Source organism: Macrobrachium nipponense, chromosome 5 (assembly GCF_015104395.2).
Source record: "Macrobrachium nipponense isolate FS-2020 chromosome 5, ASM1510439v2, whole genome shotgun sequence".
Lineage (NCBI taxonomy): Eukaryota > Metazoa > Arthropoda > Malacostraca > Decapoda > Palaemonidae > Macrobrachium > Macrobrachium nipponense.
In genome coordinates this window covers 77470776-77490050 of record NC_061107.1, presented here as the reverse complement: position 1 = coordinate 77490050, position 19275 = coordinate 77470776, and the positions used below count along the sequence as shown (strand labels likewise).

The 19275-nt window shown below is 45.7% G+C and overlaps 1 protein-coding gene across 6 annotated transcripts in view; it reads right to left on the bottom strand.

The window, feature by feature from the left end:
- Positions 1-19275, bottom strand: part of LOC135215433 (rho guanine nucleotide exchange factor 7-like) — a 126801-nt gene that overhangs the window by 74088 nt on the left and 33438 nt on the right. For all 6 annotated transcript variants that reach the window (XM_064250081.1, XM_064250080.1, XM_064250085.1 and 3 more), the window contains 2 exons: positions 3579-3705; positions 2811-2991 (listed from right to left, as the gene is read on the bottom strand). In XM_064250081.1, the coding sequence (XP_064106151.1) occupies positions 2811-2991; positions 3579-3705 (308 nt within the window). The remainder of the gene's footprint in view (positions 1-2810; positions 2992-3578; positions 3706-19275) is intronic.

The window sequence follows — 19275 nt, the reverse complement described above, 5'->3', positions numbered from 1 at the left end:
TAAAGGTTTTGTTAATGCATGGTGAAATATTAACTTTTCCCTTACCTTAGAAGAACCTCGCTCTTGGAGGAAGAACCTCCTGATCCTAAATTCCGCGTTCCAATTTAACGCCCTGATTAAGAATCAATACACCTTCCATCCTCATCATCGGTCAAACCTTCGCATTCATTGGCACCGCTCATCCAATAAAACATACATGCATGCCCCTAACACCCCATACAATACTGTGTAGGGGTGGATTCTACCGATGATTTAGGTAGCCTCCACTTTACAATCACTTTCTTCAGCACACCACTCTGGAAACCTCACTGAACTTGATCCAGACAATACAACGTTTGACAGAAAAAGCCAATCCAAAAAAAAAAAATCCGTAAAAAACAGTCCACTATCGCGTATGCCCAATCCAACAATCCAGAATCAATTAACCAAAAGTCAATCCAGATACTTAAGAAACGAGTTGTCAATCCAAAAAAATCCTAGGCGGAGGGTCTGTAAACAGTTGTCTACCGACCGGCGACATAAAAAAATATGAATAGAAAACTGGGAATGGTTCCTGAATACCCGACCTCCCAGCGGCGGATTGTAAGGGTTACTCATACCTGGCCGGCAAGCCCACATGCGTGTGTTCCGCGGAGTTTTGGAAATTGCTGGTCGGACTTCAAAAAGAAAATCACAGCTATATATATATCTGTCAGGTAAGTTGCATGAACAAAATGTTATGTTATTGCTGCTAAAACATACTGCACTATGTAAGTTATCACAGTTATGATGGTCATACCAGTACCAAATTGTGTAAAAAATCAATTTTCTTTTTTTACTATTTATTCCTTGGAAGCCAAAAATAGTATGACCATTTACCACTATTTTTGTAGTACAAGTAATCTCAAGAAGATTTGGAGTATGTATTGTACAGAAAAACCTATATAGTTTGTTATACCACTTCATATATGAATTTGAATTTACGAAAATCTTGGGACATGTAGAAGGTCCAGTAACTAATACCCTCTTTAAGTCAAGGACCGAAGACATAAAATGAGTGTAGATGATGAAATGAATGGGCTGAGAGCTACCTTCATCATATCTATTTAGAATTTCAAAATAAACCTAGTGAATGAATGACAATGCTCTACAGGTACTATGGTATCAAAGACAATAAAAAAAGATGTCTAAGAAATAACTGCTGCGTATCAAGTAACACTAACCAGTAACAAATAGCAGCACATGTCAGAGCCAGTCTCCATTTAAAAAGAAGAGCTTTTATTTCATAAAGATTAGCCATGTGTGATAAATTAGCATTAATTGAGCTACAATATACCATACATGGTGTCAATGAGATCTTAGTTGACAGGGTTGTAATGCTTCTGAAAAGTGACTGATGAAGAACTTTGACAAAGAAAATAAAAGGGAGGGGTACAGTAGTTGTCCATTCGTTACCACTGTCAACAATAAACAAAGTGCTACAGTAGAGCACAGAGTGACAACCTTACATATTAGCTGTTCCAAAAAGTATCTGCCAAAGCCTAATGATCTTCACCATCAAAATTTTTATGCATTTTTCCTTTATATGGTTAAAAATGAATTCAGACCTCTTCTTTATTTAAACTATTGAGCTTTCTGCCTCATTTCAATCTGCTACGTCTTCATCTATCAACTTTCTTCATGACTGTCAGCCTTTAAATTGGTACTTGTCCCGCTACTTCCTTATTTCCATTTTTCTGACTAACTGCTCCCCTATCTAATGCCCAAATCTTCTCAGATTACTAACCTAGCAAGACCTCACAAACACCCCTCAAAAACATGACTTATTTAATCATTACAATAAAAGACTTGCTACCCACTTCAACAAATATCCAGCTATCTAATACTATGGTGGTTTCTCCAACAAACACAAGTTTTGTTAAACAAAATTTATGCTGCATATATACAATCTACTACCTTAATCTGATGTCCTCTCTTTCCTTACCAACAAAAGGAATATGCTTTTGTTTGTAGAGAGAAGATTCATGCTAAGTATGGTATGTGAAAGGTGTAGGGCAATTCTCACCAACTGGTTAAAGGATCACATTCATTTGTTTCAAAGTATTGCAAACCCATTTGGCTACACACTGAACCCACGTGTAAGAATGTCTAAGGTAACAGTTTGTGTGTGTGTGATGTAAACACCTTTAAATATTTTCTTAATTCAAATTATTTACAATCATATTTGAAGTTTAAATGGTGTTAAGTAACTCTACCATTTTATATTGATTTTATACATAGTCAATCATCAAAAGGCAAGAAATCCAAGTGAGTTATCCAACCAAACTTAGGCTGAATTATTATAGAAAAGCTGGAATTCACTGTACAAAGTTTCTGACAATGCAATTGCTGGCAGCTGCACTACATCAGTGAATCAACAGGCCTAGTCCCAAAAAGATTTTCAAAAGATATTGCAAGAATTTGTAACAAAGTTGTCACAAAGCACTAATAATCCTCATCTATCACCATGAAAATAATGTGCTGTGAGAAAACAGTGATTAAGAAAACACATCAATATGAATTGCTAAAAATTAAAATACACTACCTTGTGAGTATCCTCTTTGAAATTCTAGTTAAAACAAATACTTTACAAGAACAAGTAATCAAAACATTCTTTCCAGACAATCATTCTTTCAAAAAGTATACAAGTGTTACAATATCCTATGGCATTATCACATTAAAAACACATCAGCAACAATGACATATTTTAGTGTCAAACTATATCTTTACATGGTCTTTTGTGATACTAAGAGAAAACACAAGCAATTACACAAAAGAAATATAATACTTACATATCAGCCTTCCTTAATTCAATTAAATGGCCCCCCAACAGATTTTGTAGTTCTGCTAGATGACTTCTTTCTGATTCTATTATTTCTTTAACTATTGTTAATTTGTATACCTGCTGCTGCTGAGAGTGATTTGGACTCAAAAGCTGGCTGTCTCCATGTAATGGTGAACCAGGTCCTCCATCTGGAAGAATAAAATTGTGAAAATATATAAGACTAAATCCCACTGAATAATCTTTCTTGTCATAAGTACAGTTTTTTGTAACTCAGTCCCCATAAATCTACAATCATACAACACTGCATTCAGCACTCCACAGACACACTCTCAGCAAAGCTCCACTTGGCCAGATATGCACCAAGGAGGGCCATTGCCTTTGCTTCACCATGCATGCTTAAAAAAAAAAAAAAAAAAAAAAAAAAAAGTTTCATAATTGGTGATCCATACTTTTGCATTTTTTACCTTGCTGAACTATAAACATCAACATTAGCAACCTGACGTTGCTTTTCATCTTTTTTTAGATTTATTACCACAAAATGTTCTAAAAGCTTAATTCCAACTGTGACTAAACCATTGAATAATCTTCCTGGTCATGAAACTGAATCGTTGAAACTTAGGTAGAAGTACAATTTTTGAGGCTCACATGAGTTTATTTCATGAGTCTGACTGTATTCTCTCATTTTTCTTGGTTATTTCTCTTATACAGCTTATAATCTAAGTATGTTACATTTTTCTTTTACTTTTTATATCTAATAAATAAGAGACTACTGTACCTTGTATCTTGCATTCTTTAGTATAATTAGAAGGAAACCATCCAGTCTTGTCATTCAGAGTTCCCTCCCACCAACCTCCTTCCTCACGCTGAGTCACAGTGATGATGTCGCCTTTGTTAAAGCACAGCTGTGGACGAAAAATGGAAATGAAAATCACAACAAAAACAACACAAAATCTTAGTGCACATAAAAATACTGTAATACACTTATATTCTTAAAATGCAACTGAAAAATCTAATCCTATATTATTTTCAGGTAATCTATGCTACTCCTTAGCAGAAAAATGACAAAATAAAACCTGTTTCCCTGCAATATAACTAATTAGAATAAAACTTGTTTCTCCTGCAATATAATTTTAAATTTAAATTTTGGCAGGCATATTCTAGAACAAATAAAAATAGCCCTCTTTTCTCTGACCCCTCACATTTCTCCCACTATACCATCCAATTATGCATGTGAAGGAGATGAAACTATGAAAATGGAATTTTTGTTCTAAAATTAATATTAATAGTACTTACCTGTATAATTTATCTAGCCCTAAATCCCCAAAAACCCGCACCAAAATTTACCACATTGGCAATCCCTGTTACCTCCTATTTCTGTCCGCCAGTTGGCAAACCGCTGCCGTTGACACTTACGAAAAACCTTCCCTGGAAAAATCAGTTGTGATAGGCAGATCGTGGGGTAGGATGGGTGGGACTAGATAAATTATACAGTTTAAGTACTATTAAATTAAATTTAATTTTATAATAAAAATTCGCCATATTAAATAACAGATTACCTTAATAATTTAATTTATCTAGCCCTGGATTTTAACCAACATTGAAAACGGAGGAGAGGAATCTGAGTACCAATTTGGCCCCCTTCGTTACAGAATAGGACATGAAAACCAATCAAAGGAAATAATTATATCATAAGGCTAGTTAAAAAACTCAACCTGAGGTCTAAGAATACCTTAAAGAACTCAAAATAGTCTCCTACCCATAATGGCCGCGCCCATGAACACTACGGTCGTAAAGGACCAAGGGAGTAAGTGGTATAGTCCCAGTTCCAGTCTGGTACTAAAGTCAGGCTGTGGACCGACCAGGTGGACCTCATTCCCGATCAGACGAAATGGGAGGACAGCAAGGCTGCACCCGCAAGCCACCAAGAACGCTCCCGATGACCTTTATCAAGCACTACAAACGAACACCTGCCCTCTCTCACGAATGTCTGGGCGACCAAAGAGAGAGGGATCGGGGTATTGACAAACTTTCTTTCCACCCTGAACGGATTTGGGTGCCTGGACTGCCTGGGCGTATTCCCAAAGCTTAACGCAAACATTGGAGGTGTAATATCCAACGCAACCCAACGTCACCAGCAGCGATATCGGCTCCATGATCAAACGTCCTGGACTCAAGCTTTCTGGTACCAAGAGAAAGGAGCACGGAGCAAAAAGGCGACTCATCCCTGGAAGGGAACGAGTGCCGGCAAGATTCCCAACCTGGAGTCTCATGTTTAAACGATCATCGGAGGGTGTATCCAACGCAACCGTGACGTCGTCAATGAGAAACTCAGGGCTACTAAAATGTCGCCTGAATCTCAGCCACGAAGTGTCCTGACTCCGAGAAAACAGGCGAGGACAAAAAGTAGGATGGGCGAATATCGAGTCACCATAAATTGACAGGCAGCCGATCCCATCGACTAATTCCCTATTCAGTATGACAATAGAAGAATCGGTTGGAGTAGTCAGGACAAGCGAAAAACACCTAAATACCAAACTGCCTAATTCCCATTATAACTAAAAAGCCCAAAAACTGCCATAAGTTATAACTGTTAGAAAAAAAAAAAACAATATGTAAAACCAAAAAGGAAAAAAAAATAATATACAGGTAGCAAAAACCACCCGTAAAACATGGAAAGACTACCTCAATTCTCCTTTGTCTGACGACCTGTCCTGCCATCACCAACGGGCCCAAGGAACGAAGGTTTGCCTAGAAACTACAGAAATATCTCTCAGGTAAAAGGGAAGGCAGGAAAAAAAAAATTCTATATTGTTTGATGATTCCAATAAAGAGTTTGTTTGTTCATACTTACCATGGCTAGATAATATTATATAATAGCTGTATTCCTCAAAAGTCCGACAGAATTTCAAAACAAACTTACGACACACACAGTGGGAGGAGGATCAGGTGGTTGGTACCCATTTCCCCCGCCGCTGGGAGGCAGGTTAATCACGGAACCAATTCCCATTTTTCTATTTCAGATTTTTGCTATTGCCACCTGTCTCCTAACGGGGAGGTGGGTTGTGGGTACTTGATTATATTATATCTGCCAGGTTAAGTAATGAACAAAACTTTATTGTATCCATAAACAATATCATTTTGTTCATGAAACTTCTACCTGTCAGGAATATTATATAGATAGCCTGAATCCCCAACCAGTTGGAGGTGGAAAGAGACAGAATAGGATTTAGGAAACAAATTGACATCTTGGTTCCTTACCTGTTAGCATAGCTGGAACTTTGTGATTACGTGCACCCAAGTCTGCCTCTGCTTTACTAGAGTCTCCAGCAAGGTGTAATAGCTGGTGGAAGTTCTAGATGATCTGTCCAACGGGGGCCGGTTCGTGACCACAATATGACTAAAGACCCTATTGACCATATTATGAGGGCAACGGAAAGCAAAAAAACCCCCCGAACTGACCAAGCCTATCAAAACGTTCAATCCCACATAACCGTTAGGCTAAAAGAATGGGAATGGGAAGTCCGCCTTTGGCGGTCGACCGCCCAACAACCCATCAAACCAATACAACTAAAATTAAAAACTTCTCCTAACCATTTTCTACAGGCTAGGAATAAGAGTTGCTACTTCCTGCCCCCAAGCTCAAATTGTAATCTAGCGGAAATGTTATTGGGCCCTAGCGAGCAGCAGTTCTCATAGTTTCGTCTTCCAATCCCGCATGGTAGTGTTGAAGCGAAACCACAGAGTTTGCTTCGCCAAAAGGGTGGCGCCCCAGGGATGTCAATTGAGTGCCATAGGTTATCCTTAAAAAGCAACGCCAGTGCGTTTCTTCCGACATAGGTAAAGTCCTGGGTCTTTCTTGACGGAACACCACAGATTGTCCAAAGGGCATCGACTCCTCTTTCGTTTTTTTTTCTAAATAAAACTTGAGAGGCCCTGACCAGGGCACAGGGACTTCTCCTCTGGTTCTTGCCCAATAAGTTTCTGGGCTATTTCCCCACCTTGATCTCGAAGCTCTTGGGCCAAGGGTTTTTGGACGGGGTTTTTCAATTCTTGGCTAAGAACGAAAGGGCTTAAGGAAACATACCGTCATTATGTACCCTAAAGCCCTATTATGTTTAACTGATGGCTTGAACCTCGTCTAACCCTCTTTGCTGTAGCTAGAGCGGGTTCTAAAATAGAAAAATAGCCTTTTCTGGTCACGTTCTTTCCTTTCCTTTAAAGATGCAGAATGGTAAAAGGTTCGAAAGGACTCGACATCAGAACTTCAATACTACAGCTAAGTTCCACGACGGAAATCTTTGGTTGAGCCACTTTAGAGGTTTCCCAAAAGACCTCAAAGGATCGTTTTTTAAGGGGTCTTTGTTTTTTCGGGGACAGATAATAAACCTCTATGTCTAAAGGGAACCGTCGACAACATACTCTTGTATCCTCTAATCGTTGGGGGACCGCCAGCTTATCAACTTTTCCCTCCCAGATGGAAGGAGGAAGTCAGCAAATCTGATTCACAGAGGTCGTGGTGGAGGGGGGGAAAAAAATGGCCCCCTTCTTCCTGCCCCACCCATCTCCCCTGAAGGACCAGCCCACTTCGATTGGTACACTGCAAGAGAGGAAAAATCTTCTCCTGCATTGGCAATAGCTCTTGCCAAACTGGGTCTTGAAAAAAAAACCTCTTTTGCTCCTGGGCCCAAAAACTTCTCGATAGTCCCCCCTTTTTGGGAAACGCAGTCAGACTCAGAGCCGGCTGAAGAGGTTTTTTTTTGTGGGTTACCCTCTCGAAGTGGGGCGGTTTTGAGTAGATCACTCTCCCCCGGCCCAGGGTCCCTTTTTGGGAAAGTCCACCTAGGAAAAGGACAATGGGGGGGGAAAAACCTCTGTGAAACCATTTCCGCTTGAAGGGGCCCAAAACCAAAAAAAACGGGGGCGTGGCGATCATGCGTCATCCCCTCTTGCTCCCTCTTTGACGCCGCAAAAAAACCCTTCCTGAATCACTTCTCCCAAGAGTTTGAAACGGGGGGGGGAAAGGCGTAGAAGTCCCAATCCCCGTCTAATCCCAAAGGATGGGGCGGTCTATCGCTACTAGCCCTCCCGGATCGAGAAACTGGGGAGCAGTAAATAAGAGGGAAAAAAAGGGGCCCTCTTCGTCTTCGGGGGGGGGGGGGGGGGATGTTTCTTTAGAGATCTATTAAGGGACGTCCCCATAGGGGTCTCCACCCCAAAACTCGGGACAAAAAAAAACTTCCTTCTAGGTGAAGAGTCCACTCCGGTTTCGTAAAAGCAGTTTGCTTTGCCGACGGTGAGAAGATCCGGCAAACGGGACGTTCCCTGAAAAACTCCTGCAAGGGAAAAACTTCCCGTCGTCAGGATCGTTTTGCGTTCCGTGCCCCTTTGCGCCCCAACAGCCAGGATCTCTCTCGCTAACGTCGAAAAACCAAAGGGGACGGAAGAGTGTGTTCCTCCCTGGGCTTCTTGAATATAACGCGAGAGCTGTGGGGGGATTATTGTCAGTTGATCTGGACAAAAAAAAAACCTCCGGGGCCCCAAAAAGAACTCGTTCTTCGGAAGAACTGGAGAGCCAAACCCCAATTTTGCTTCCATTCTTTTAGATTTTTATGTTTGCCCAGGAACATCTGTCCCCTCTCAGATTTTGGGGCCCTGACACTTTTGACTTCCTTTCCCAGGTTTGGGATGCTCCCCCCAACCCCGGCAGTGGGGGAACCACGTCCCTGAAAAAAAAAACAACCCAACTAGGTCCCCAGGGCTCAGAAGGCTGAAAAAAAGACAACGCCTTTCTGCCCAGCTTTACAGGATCATTCCACCACTTTAGGCGATCCTTGACCGACTGAGATAAGTTCAGAGGTCACATCCAGGTCTTCTTTGTTTTTTTTTCCCCAGGTTCGCTAGGAAAAAACTGGACCGGTCCCCCCCTGAGGTGCAGTCTCCCTGGGAGGGAAAACAAAACTTCCTTCTCCAGCGAGGGGAAAAAATGGTAAAACCCCCCCCTGTTCAGACTCATCCATTCCCCCTCCACCGAGCATGTTTGCCTTCCCCCAAGAAGGGCTGACACTTTTCTAAGCAGTTCTTGCTGACGTTTTTTCAGGGATGGGGAAAAAAAAAAAAGCTCGAAAAGCACTTGATCCATCTGAAAAAATCCCCAGATACACGATGGGGGACTGCCCGTAGGGGGATCCAGATGGGACTTTTCGGGGAAGTTTTACCATTTTTGAAAGGTCCCCCTAGGGGGGGGCCTTTTCGTCAATTGTTTTTTTGCAGCGTCCCCGTAAGAAAAGGTCCTCCCAGACACCTCGACTCCCGACAATGAATCAAAAATGAGCCAAAATCGTCCCCCCCCCCACGTAAAAAGCGAGACTCTTATCCTTGAGAGGTGAAGCCCCATTTTCCCCCCACATTTTTTCCCCCTCATGAGAAGCGTAAAAAAAAAAAAAATCATCGGTGCTGTGGCTGTTAGCCTGAAGCAGAGAGCTCTGGGGGGAAATTGGAAGACCTGTTTCCCCTTTAAGACAAACCTCAGGTTACTTCCTTGACTGAGGAAATGGGATTCGGGAACGTTTGAAAGTAGGCGTCTTGGAGGTCTAAAGAAAAAAAAAACATCCAGTCCCCCCGCCTGGGTCTTAAAAGTTTTTTTTTTCCTAGAAAAAACAGACCGAGACGGTTTTTTCCATCCTTTGGAAAAAATTTTGTCCCCTTCTTGACAAAAAAGGGGGGGTTCAGCCTGCTGACGTCCAGGGAAAACAGGTCTCCCCATCCCCCCCCAGGGGGGGGGGACTGCATTCGGTACCAGGAACCCCAACCCCTGTTGTAGAAAAGCCCTGGGGATTTTTTCTAGTGCTAGAAAAACCTTTTTTTTGTTCTACAGCTCTCTTTTTTCCTTCCGAGCATTTTTGTTTCCGAGCAGGGGATCGAACAGAAAATCTGTTGCTTCGCAGGTTGGTAGGAGGGCCGGGGACAGATCTATGGGCTTTTTTCGTGCCCAATGGGGTGGGGGGAATTTTGAGAATGGGGATCCCTTTGTAAATTCCCTCTTTCGATGATTTTCGAGGGACCAGCCCCCTGTTTCTGTCCCTCTTATTTTCCATGCTTTTCTGCAAAGGAGAAGAGCCCTTTGCTCCGAACCAGGCGTCTGATGGCCTGGCCCGACGCGTCACAAATTTCTTTTACCCCTGGGGTTTGGAAAGGGGTTTTTTTTTCTGGCCTCTAGAGGAGAAAACCTCTTTTCCTCGAGGGAGACGCTCTCGAGAAGGCACCCCCCCCCGCCACGAAAAGGGGGCTTTCTGCTTCCTTGGAAGCGTTGAGCAAGAGGAGTTTTTAAGGGATGGGGCTTGCAGGACATCTGGAAAAGACCCCTGAAAGCCAGGAAAAGGTCTTGAGTCCCGCCTTTTTTTTTTCCTGAAGGCTGACTGGGCTAAAAAAAAAATCCTTTTTTACCATCGACTGCGGGGAAAAGAAGAGGGGGTGACCTAGATAGAGGGGGGGGGAAAAAAAACAGCAAAAACTCTGCCTCTCTTGGAGAAGGAGACACTGACTTCGTTCGCCGTGAAAAAATTGCTCTCTTCTAAGAAGCCCTGTAGTCAAAAAAAAATGGGAGGCCAGCTCATTCAGAAACCCATCCCTGACTGCCCTTATCCATACAGGCTAAGACCCCGCTGGAACCCAGCTTTCCTCAAGCGAAAAGAGAGAGGGTCCGGGGGACCCCTCCGAGGACTGCAGGTTCAGGGGGCTCCCAAAAAAAAAAACCCACCAATATGATTATTGTTATGATACAATAAAGTTTTGTTACATACTTACCTGGCAGATATATACTTAGCTATTAGACCTCCGTCCCCCATTCCCCCCGAACAGAAATTCGAATTTCGCGGCACATGCTTTACAGGTAGGTCCCAGGGGTGATCTACCGCCCTGCCCGCTGGGTGGCAGGATAGGAACCATTTCCTGTTTTCTAATCAGATTTTCTCTTTCCCCCCCTGTCTTTCCTGGAAAGGGGGGAGGCTGGGTTTGGGGCCATTTAATTGTAATATATCTGCCCAGGTAAAAAAAGTATGTTTACAAAAAAAAAAAAAAACTTTTTATGTAAAATCATAACAATAAATCATTTTTTTGTACATTCCAAAAAAACTTCCCCTGTTTCAGATATATACCTTAGCTTGATTGGCAACCCTTTGGTGGTGGGTTAAGAGACAGCTAACTACTGGAAATAGAACAGGGAAAAAAAAACAAAACAAATACGTGTAGTAAAATATATAAAAAAAACCTTGGTTTTTTCCTACCTGTTTAGGGCGAAAAGACTTCATAGCTACTGCTTAGGAGTCTGCTTCGCCTCAGAGCCTCAGCGAGGTAGTGACCTATGGGGGGGCTAAGAGTTTTTCTTGTGGGTCTGTCAATGGGGGTCTTATCCCCACTTACTCGAAACAGAGCCCCTGATGGCCATTTTTTTGGTCCAATGGGGTTTGTTAAAATTCCCACTTAACATGACAACACCCACCTTGCCTAAAGGGCAATAATCAAGGAGCACAACACCGATCCCGATCACCTGATCCTAACACCCCTTTGGGTTAGTACTGAGATTTGAAAGGAGTTATCAACATCCTTTTCAAACGACCATAAAAAACTCTAAACCACATCATTAACAAACACGAAATAGTTATATACAAAACGTTTTTTTGTAACACACACCCAGCCCCCTTCCTGACAAAGGTGACGGCCGCCTGCGCAAACACTCTTGCGCTCTTGCCAGGAGAAGGCGAAATACGTATCTGACAGGGGGGAGTTGATTGTACAAAATAAAATAATTAAGGATCAGTATCTGCCCTCCCCTGTCCCCCGCAGCCGTATCCGCCGAAACATACGGACCAAGAGAGAAGCATCTCTCGTATGTAACTCTGACATCCTTCAAGTAATGAGAAGCAAAGACAGAATTGCATCTCCAAAATGTTGCAGCTAAAATATCTTTCATAGATTATTCTTATTGAAAGCTAGCAAAGTCGCAACGGCTCGCACCTCATGCGCTTTAACTCTTAGCTACTTAAAGGAGTCCATCTTGGCACTTATCGTGTGCTTCCGAGATCACACTTCTCACAAAGAAGGCCGCCAGGGCATTCTTTGACCATGGGTCTTTTCGGGTCCCTCACCGCACACCAGAGACTCTGTCGGCCAACCCTTCAGTTGATTTCTTCTTTTGAAAGATAAAAAAAAAACTTCAGGTTGTTCTGACTGGACAAAGAGACCTTTCTATCTCTTTCCCCACCAGAGGAGAAAGTCCCTTGACTTCAAAGTTTCTGGGCCAGGGGTTAGAAGGGTTCTCGTTTTTCGCCAGAAACAAAGGTTGGAAAGAACATATTTGCCGAGTCTCCTCTAAATCCTACACGAGGATCTAATGCGATGGATTTCACTAATCCTCTTGGCAGTTGCGAGAGCCAAGAGAAAAATGCATTTCCTCGTGAGATCTCTAAACGAGGCTTGATGAGGAGGTTCGAACTTGTCCGAAGTAAGAAAAACTTGAGGACCACGTCGAGATTCCAACTAGGAGTGCGAGAGGATCTAGTTTTAGTAGTCTCAAAGGACCGTATGAGATCATGAAGATCTTTGTCCTCCTCGCTATATTCAGGCCCCCTAATTCCTAAAGATAGTAATTAGCGGAGAGCATGCTCCTGTATCCTTTTGATGGTGGAAACAGCCAAATGCGATTTTTCTCTTAGGAAGAGAAGAAAATCAGCAATGACGGTCACAAGTATTTGGATGGAGGGACAGCTTCTTCGACCTACACCATCTACGGAAGACTTCCCACTTCGATTGATAAACCCGCAAGGTTGAAGACTTGCGGGCTCTGGCGATTGCGCTGGCAGCCTTTCGCGAAAAACCTCTCGCTCTGACGAGTCTTTTGATAGTCGAAAGGCAGTCAGGGAGAGAGCGGGGAGGTTTTTGTGAAACCTCTCGAAGTGGGGTTGTCTGAGCAGATCTGTCCTTTCGGGAAGAGATCTGGGGAAGTCCACCGTCCATTCCAGTACCTCTGTGAACCAATCCCAAAAGGGGGCGATGAGGGTCATTCTCGTCCCTTTCGAGGCCACAAACTTTCTTAATACTTCCCCCAGAAGCTTGAATGGGGGAAAAGGCGTACGCGTCTATGCCTGACTAGTCTAGGAGAAGGGCATCGACCGCTATGGCTCTGGGATCCTCGACTGACGAGCAGAAACTTGTCCATTCTTCTGGAGAGGAACGTGGCGAACAGATCTATTTGAGGTTTCCCCCATAGGGACCAGAGCTTTGGCAAACTTCAGAGTGGAGGGTCCACTCTGTTGGAAGGACCTGGTTCTTCCTGCTCAATCGGTCCGCTCTTACGTTCTTTACTCCTTGCAAGAATCTTGTAAGGAGGGTGATGCCTCGTTCCTCCGCCCAGATCAAAAGAGCTCTTGCCAATTCGTAGAGGGAGAAAGAGTGAGTCCCTCTCTGCTTTCGAATGTAAGCCAGAGTCCGTGGTGTTGTCCGAATTCACTTGTACAACCACGCCTCTGACCTCGGATTCGAAGGACTTCAGGGCTAGGTGTAAAGCCAGAAGCTCCTTCGCGTTGATGTGCCAGGACACCTGTTCCCTTGTCCAGGTGCCTGACACTTCTTTCGTTCCCAGTGTTGCTCCCCAGCCTGTCTCCGAGGCGTCAGAGAACAACACTAGGCGCGGGCTCCAAATTGAAAGGGACAATCTTTCGTTCCTCTTAAGAGGAGCTAACCACCAAGTCAAGTGGGTCTTTGATTTCTGGGAGGAATTGGAAAGGAGTCTGACGAATCTCCTGTCGTTCCGATCCCCACATCCTCTGTAGGTAGAACTGCAGGGGTCTGAGGTTGAGTCCTCCAGGGAAAAAAAGAACTGCTCCAGCGAGGAAAGGGTACCCAGAAGGGCTGAGCCATTCCCTTGCTGAGCTCCGTTCTTTCCCTAGGATGGCTGAGAACTTTTTCCAAGCCTCGAACAATTCTCTCGTGACGGAAAAAAAACTCGAAAACCCCGAGAATCCATCTGAATCCCCAGATAGACAATGCTCTGGCTGGGGAACATCTGAGACTTCTCGAGGTTCACAAGAAGTCCGAGCGACCGTACCAGGTCTAAGGTCGTTGTCAGGTCCTCCAAACACTGATGATCCGATTTTGCTCTGATGAGCCAGTCGTCCAGGTAAAGGGATATACTCACCCCCTTCAGATGTAGCCACGTGCTACGTTTCCTCCTAAGGCCCCGTGAACACTTGAGGGCCATAGACAGGGCCGAAGCACAGGGCCCTGAACTGAAATATCCTGCCCTGGATCATGAACCGAAGATATTTCCTTGACGCAGGATGCAATGGGACGTGAAAATATGCATCTTGCAGGTCCAGGGAGACCATCCAATCTCCAGGGTAGAGCCGCAAGAACCGAGGCGGTTGTTTTCCATAGAGAATTTTTTGCTTCTCTACAAAACAGTTCAGTGCACTCAGTCTAGTACAGGATGAGATATTTCTTCCTCACAATCGAGGGGACCAGGCATCTGCCTCTCTCACGGCCCATGCTTCTGCAAACTTCCGAAGCCTGGCACCTAGATGGTGTTTTGGGAAGGGGGACCTGACACATCATTTAGTTTTCTTGATCGGTCTGAAGAAAGACCTTCCTCTCTTCTCAGGTCCTCTCCTTTTAGAGGAGGATTGAGAAGAGGCAGCTCCTCGAAAAGGCGGCTGTGTATTCCGAGACTCCTTCTTCACTACTGGGACAGGAGGTTTCGTCTTCTTCACGGATTGAACCAGCAGATCTTGAGTAGCCTTCTCAGTGAGCGAGTGAGATATATCTCTCACTAACTGAGAAGGGAAAAGCTGGTTTGACAGAGGGGTGTAAAGCAGGGACGACCTCTGAACCAGAGATACAGCTTTTGTAAGAAAAGAGCTGAAAACCGCCCTCTTCTTGAGGATACCTGCTCCAAAAAGCAAAGCCACTTCACCAGAACCGTCTTGTACAGCCTTATCCATGCATGCTAAAATGCTATGCAGGACATCGGGGCTCAGGAAGTCCGGGTCTTGTGTCTTCTTGGCCAACGCCCCAAGGGACCAGTCCAGAAAGTTAAAAACTTCCAGTACATGGAATAATCCCTTGAGGAGATGGTCCATCTCCGACATTCCCCAAGTGGTTTTCTGGCTTGTAGTAAGGGCAGTGTCTCCTCGCTGAGTCCACTAGTGTGGAGAAATCTGCTTCCGCCGAAGCAGGGAGAGCCAGTCACCTGGCTTCCCCTGTCTCATACAAAATGCTCTCCTCCCAGAAAGCTTGGAGGGAGGGCATGCAAAGACAGTCTTCCCCGCTTCTTCCTTGGTGCGGAGCCACGACCCAACCGACTGTAGAGCCTTCTTCATTGAAATGGCAGGGCGCATCTTCGGAAGGAGGAGGACTTTAGCGGTCTTCGTACTAGAAAACAACGAACGAGGAGAAGGAGGGCGGGGCAAGGACTGAGGGAGTCTCCCAAACAAAAACCTCTTGCAAGGCAAAAGAGCCGCTAAAGTCTTATAGTCAGAGAGACCCGGCCCCCCCCCCAGTGATTCTTCGTCCGAAATCTCAAGCTCCTGTCTCGCTTTGATGGGAGAAGAGCGATCAACCGAAGGAGAGCGCCTATGGTGAGAAGAACTGCCTAACACAGCAATCTTCTGTGCAATCGGAGAAGGGCTTCTCTCAGTATCAGAACCATCCCGACAAAGGCAACGGCCACCTGTGCGACATCTTGCGCCTTTGCCAGGAGAAGACTGACCCTGCAAAAGCTAATAAGAGGAGCCTCGCGGCTGACCTCTCTCTCGTAAGGCGATGCGGGAGATCCTGGCGCCTCGCACCTGGCTGGCGCCGAGCGCTTAGATGTATGCTCGAGTCTGTCCGGGGAGACTCGCGCTCGCTCAGGGAATCGTGCCTGCTTGGCGCCTCGCGCGTGGCTGGCGCTTCGTTCTTGGAAGAAGGCGTCTCGCGCCTGGAGCGAGGTTGGCGCCTGTCCGAGGATCCTGCATTCACAGAAAAGGCTTGACAGGAGACCGAAGAATGTCCGAAGGTTTTTTTAGTAGCTGGCGCCTCGCGCCTCGGACAAGGAGTAGAGGAGTGGCACTTGTAGCCTGGAACGTCCAGAGGACAAGATGAACTTTTCACAGGAACAAAAGTCTCTTTCCTTCGACGAGGGTCCTTCGTGAGAACTCCCACCAAGGACGAGATTTGCTCCTGCATATTTAGGAGAATCCTAGTAGTCTCATCTTCCTTTTCCTTCTCAGAAGGAGGGGAAGGAGGTCTGGAGGATGAAGGAGACTCCGAGCCGAAAGCAGGCGTAGCCAGGGCTCTCTTAGCTCTCTTCCTATCCTTCGGCGAATCTTCCGGAAAGCGTTCCGGGCTCGAGTCCAAAGTGGGAGCTTTCCAACTTCTTTTCAGAGGACATGATAAATCGTCCGAACTCCAACCTCTTCTGTAAGACGACGAATCGCACGAGGAGAAGCACTCTTTGAGGATGCCTTTGCAATGGCAATCCTTGGCAGTCTGGGACGTCACAGATCCTGCCGAAGGGATGCCTGATCGGTGGGGATTCTCCATAACCTCTGTACGGCTTTCGACATTCCTTCTCCTCTGGGCCTGGGAGCTTGGAAGAGGTCTAGGCCTGGGAGCATTGCAGAGCCGATCAGACGCCCCCTCCACTGCACTGGGAACACTATAATCACTTTCCACTGCACTTTGCTTACCTTCTAGAGCTAGCATTTTAAGCTCCATCCTTTTGAGGGCAGCCTTCAAATCTGCAATTTCCGTGGATGAATTTGCAGCTTCTGTGAAGGGAAAAGGTGCTGATACTGTATGTGAGGAAGCAACAACTACTTGAGGATTAGGTGCTACTACATTAATTGGCTCGCTAGAGCAAGACCTACTCAAGCTTCTGGAGGTGCACGTGTTAGAAACAGAACATTCATTCCCCCTACACCACTTGCATACAGTGTGAGGATCCACCGAAGCCTTCGGCAGTCTCACGCTACAACCCTCATTCACACACACTCTAATTGCAAAGTTAGAGTCTGACATCCTGAGAAAAATCTGTAAGCAAAAATAAAAAAAAAAACAGTCCACAAACGCGTATGCCAAACCAAAGATCCAATACGACACCAAATAAATCAGTCCAGAAGATCAACGGCGATGAAAAAACAAGAATCAAGTCAGGAGGAACCAGCAACAATGTTACCAGAACCGGCGACAGAGAAAATCTGATTAGAAAACGGGAATGGTTCCTATTCCTGCCGCCCAGCGTGTGCCGCGAAATTCGAATTTCTGTCGGGGACGACGGAGTCTATAGCTAAGTATATATCTGACAGGGAAGTTGAATGTACAAAACTAGGAAGTTAAATACCTCCACCTTCCTGAACAGCCCTTTCAGATGATGGTCTAACTCTGAAAGCGTCCAGGAAACCTTTGCAGAGGACAGGAGAGACCTCCTAGGAGCGTCTACCAGGCTGGCAAAGTCCCCCTGGGAAGAGGAAGGAACTCTCAAACCAGCTTCCTCTCCCGTCTCGTACCAAATGCCCACCCTTCCACTTAACCTCGCTGGAGGTAGGGCAAAGGAAGTCTTGCCTTGGGCCTTCCTGGAGTCCATCCAGTCATGGATTCTCTTGAAAGCTCTCTTCGTAGAAAGCGAAATGGCCATCTTGATGAAGCCTGGCACTTTCCTCGTCTTCGACGAAGCCAACTGCGAAGGAGGAGAGCGAGGGGCGAGGGCTGAAACTTGTCACCAAACAAGTCATTCAAAAGGCGGGCCAAAACCTTGTAATCAGATGATGAAGACGAAGCAGGCTCCTCTTCATCCGCAGGCTGCGACTCACCCGAAGACTCTCCCTCATCCACGGGAGCAACAGAAGGATCCTTAAAAGACCGCGAAGCAATCAAACCTTGAGGCCCCGCTTGTAAAAGGGGTCTCCTATCCAAAGAAGGGTCCACAGAACAAGGTCGGGTATCCTTGACGACAAACTCCAAAGCTTTACGATGATCCGTTAAAGGTGCGTCCTGCCGAGCGTCCTGGTGAGTAGAGCGACGAGCGTCCTAAAAAGCGTCCTGACGAGCTTCCTGACGGGACGCATTAGCAACAGAAGCGTCAACACGAGCAGCCTGAGAGGCGTCCTGGTAAGCAGCACGCCGAGCGTCATATTAAGAAGTACAGCGATCGTCGCCAAGACAAGCCTTACGGTCTAGAGAGCGTCCTGCATGACGCTCATCGACACTTCTAGATAAGCGCTGGGAAGGTAAACGGGATCTAGAAGGCGACGAAGCAGAGGAGGGCGAAGAACGAGGAGAAGGAGAGGGAGACTGCCTGGACCTCTTGATAGGCAGACTTGAATCCTTCCTGCGGCGACAGGGCTCTGCCTCCCTCTTGGCGAAAAACGAGGCCAACTGCTGCTGCACGTCAAGAAGAATCTTCTTAGATGGAGAAGATTCCCAATCAGGTAAGGGGCTGATCCTGTGAGAAGACGAGGGGCGAGGGGACGCCCCCCTTCTTTCCTTCTCCAAACAGGAACAACCTTAGAGCGAGTGGGGCGCTCAAAAGCGTCATCCTCCGATGACGTCCTGGTCCTCTTCTGCGGGGGAAAGGCGTCGAAACATTCAGGCGACGACTGTAACGTAGGTCGAGAAAGAGGACGTGAGGCATCCTCTTCACTAAAACTTCTCTTGAGAGGGCGAGAGTCCTTCCGAGAGCTCCAACCCTGGTGCGGGGAGGACGCCTCGGAGGACGAGAAACAATACTTAAGGATTCTTGCCCGTGCACAATCCTTGGCAGCCTGGAAAGCGTCATCAGGTCCTGCCGAAGGGACACCAGATCGGTGGAGAGTCCCCGTAACCCTCCTTCGGCTTTCGACTTGCCCACTCCCTTTGTCCTGGGAGTCCGACAGAGGTCTAGACCTAGAGGCATTATAGGGCCGATCCGACGCCCCCTCCACAACACTAGGGGCACTAACACCATCACCACACTTCACAACACTAGATTGGAGAGCGAGCACTTTAGACTCCAAGTTACGGATAGACTCCATAATAACAGAAAGGGCATTACCTTCCACAGACACAACCTCAGGGCCCGAAGGCAACACCACAGGGTTAGGTAAAACAAAGTCTACAGAAGGGTTAGCAGGTGACATATCACTACCCTGACTTCTGCTCACTGAAGCACTCCTGGAGGAAGGCCTCCTGATTCTGTCACGCTCTAACTTGCATACATACGAATCATACGTCTTCCATTCAGAATCAGTCAAACCCTCACACTCCTTACATCGATCATCCAACAAACAACATGCCACCTACACCTCGTGCATACCGAGTGAGGGTCTACCGAAGCTTTCGGTAGCCTCACCTTACACTCTTGCACACAACACACTCTGAAACTAGCAGAACTAGATCCAGATATCTTATCCAAAGAACAGTCAAAGCCAAAATCAAATCAATCCAAGATAGCGTATGCCTAG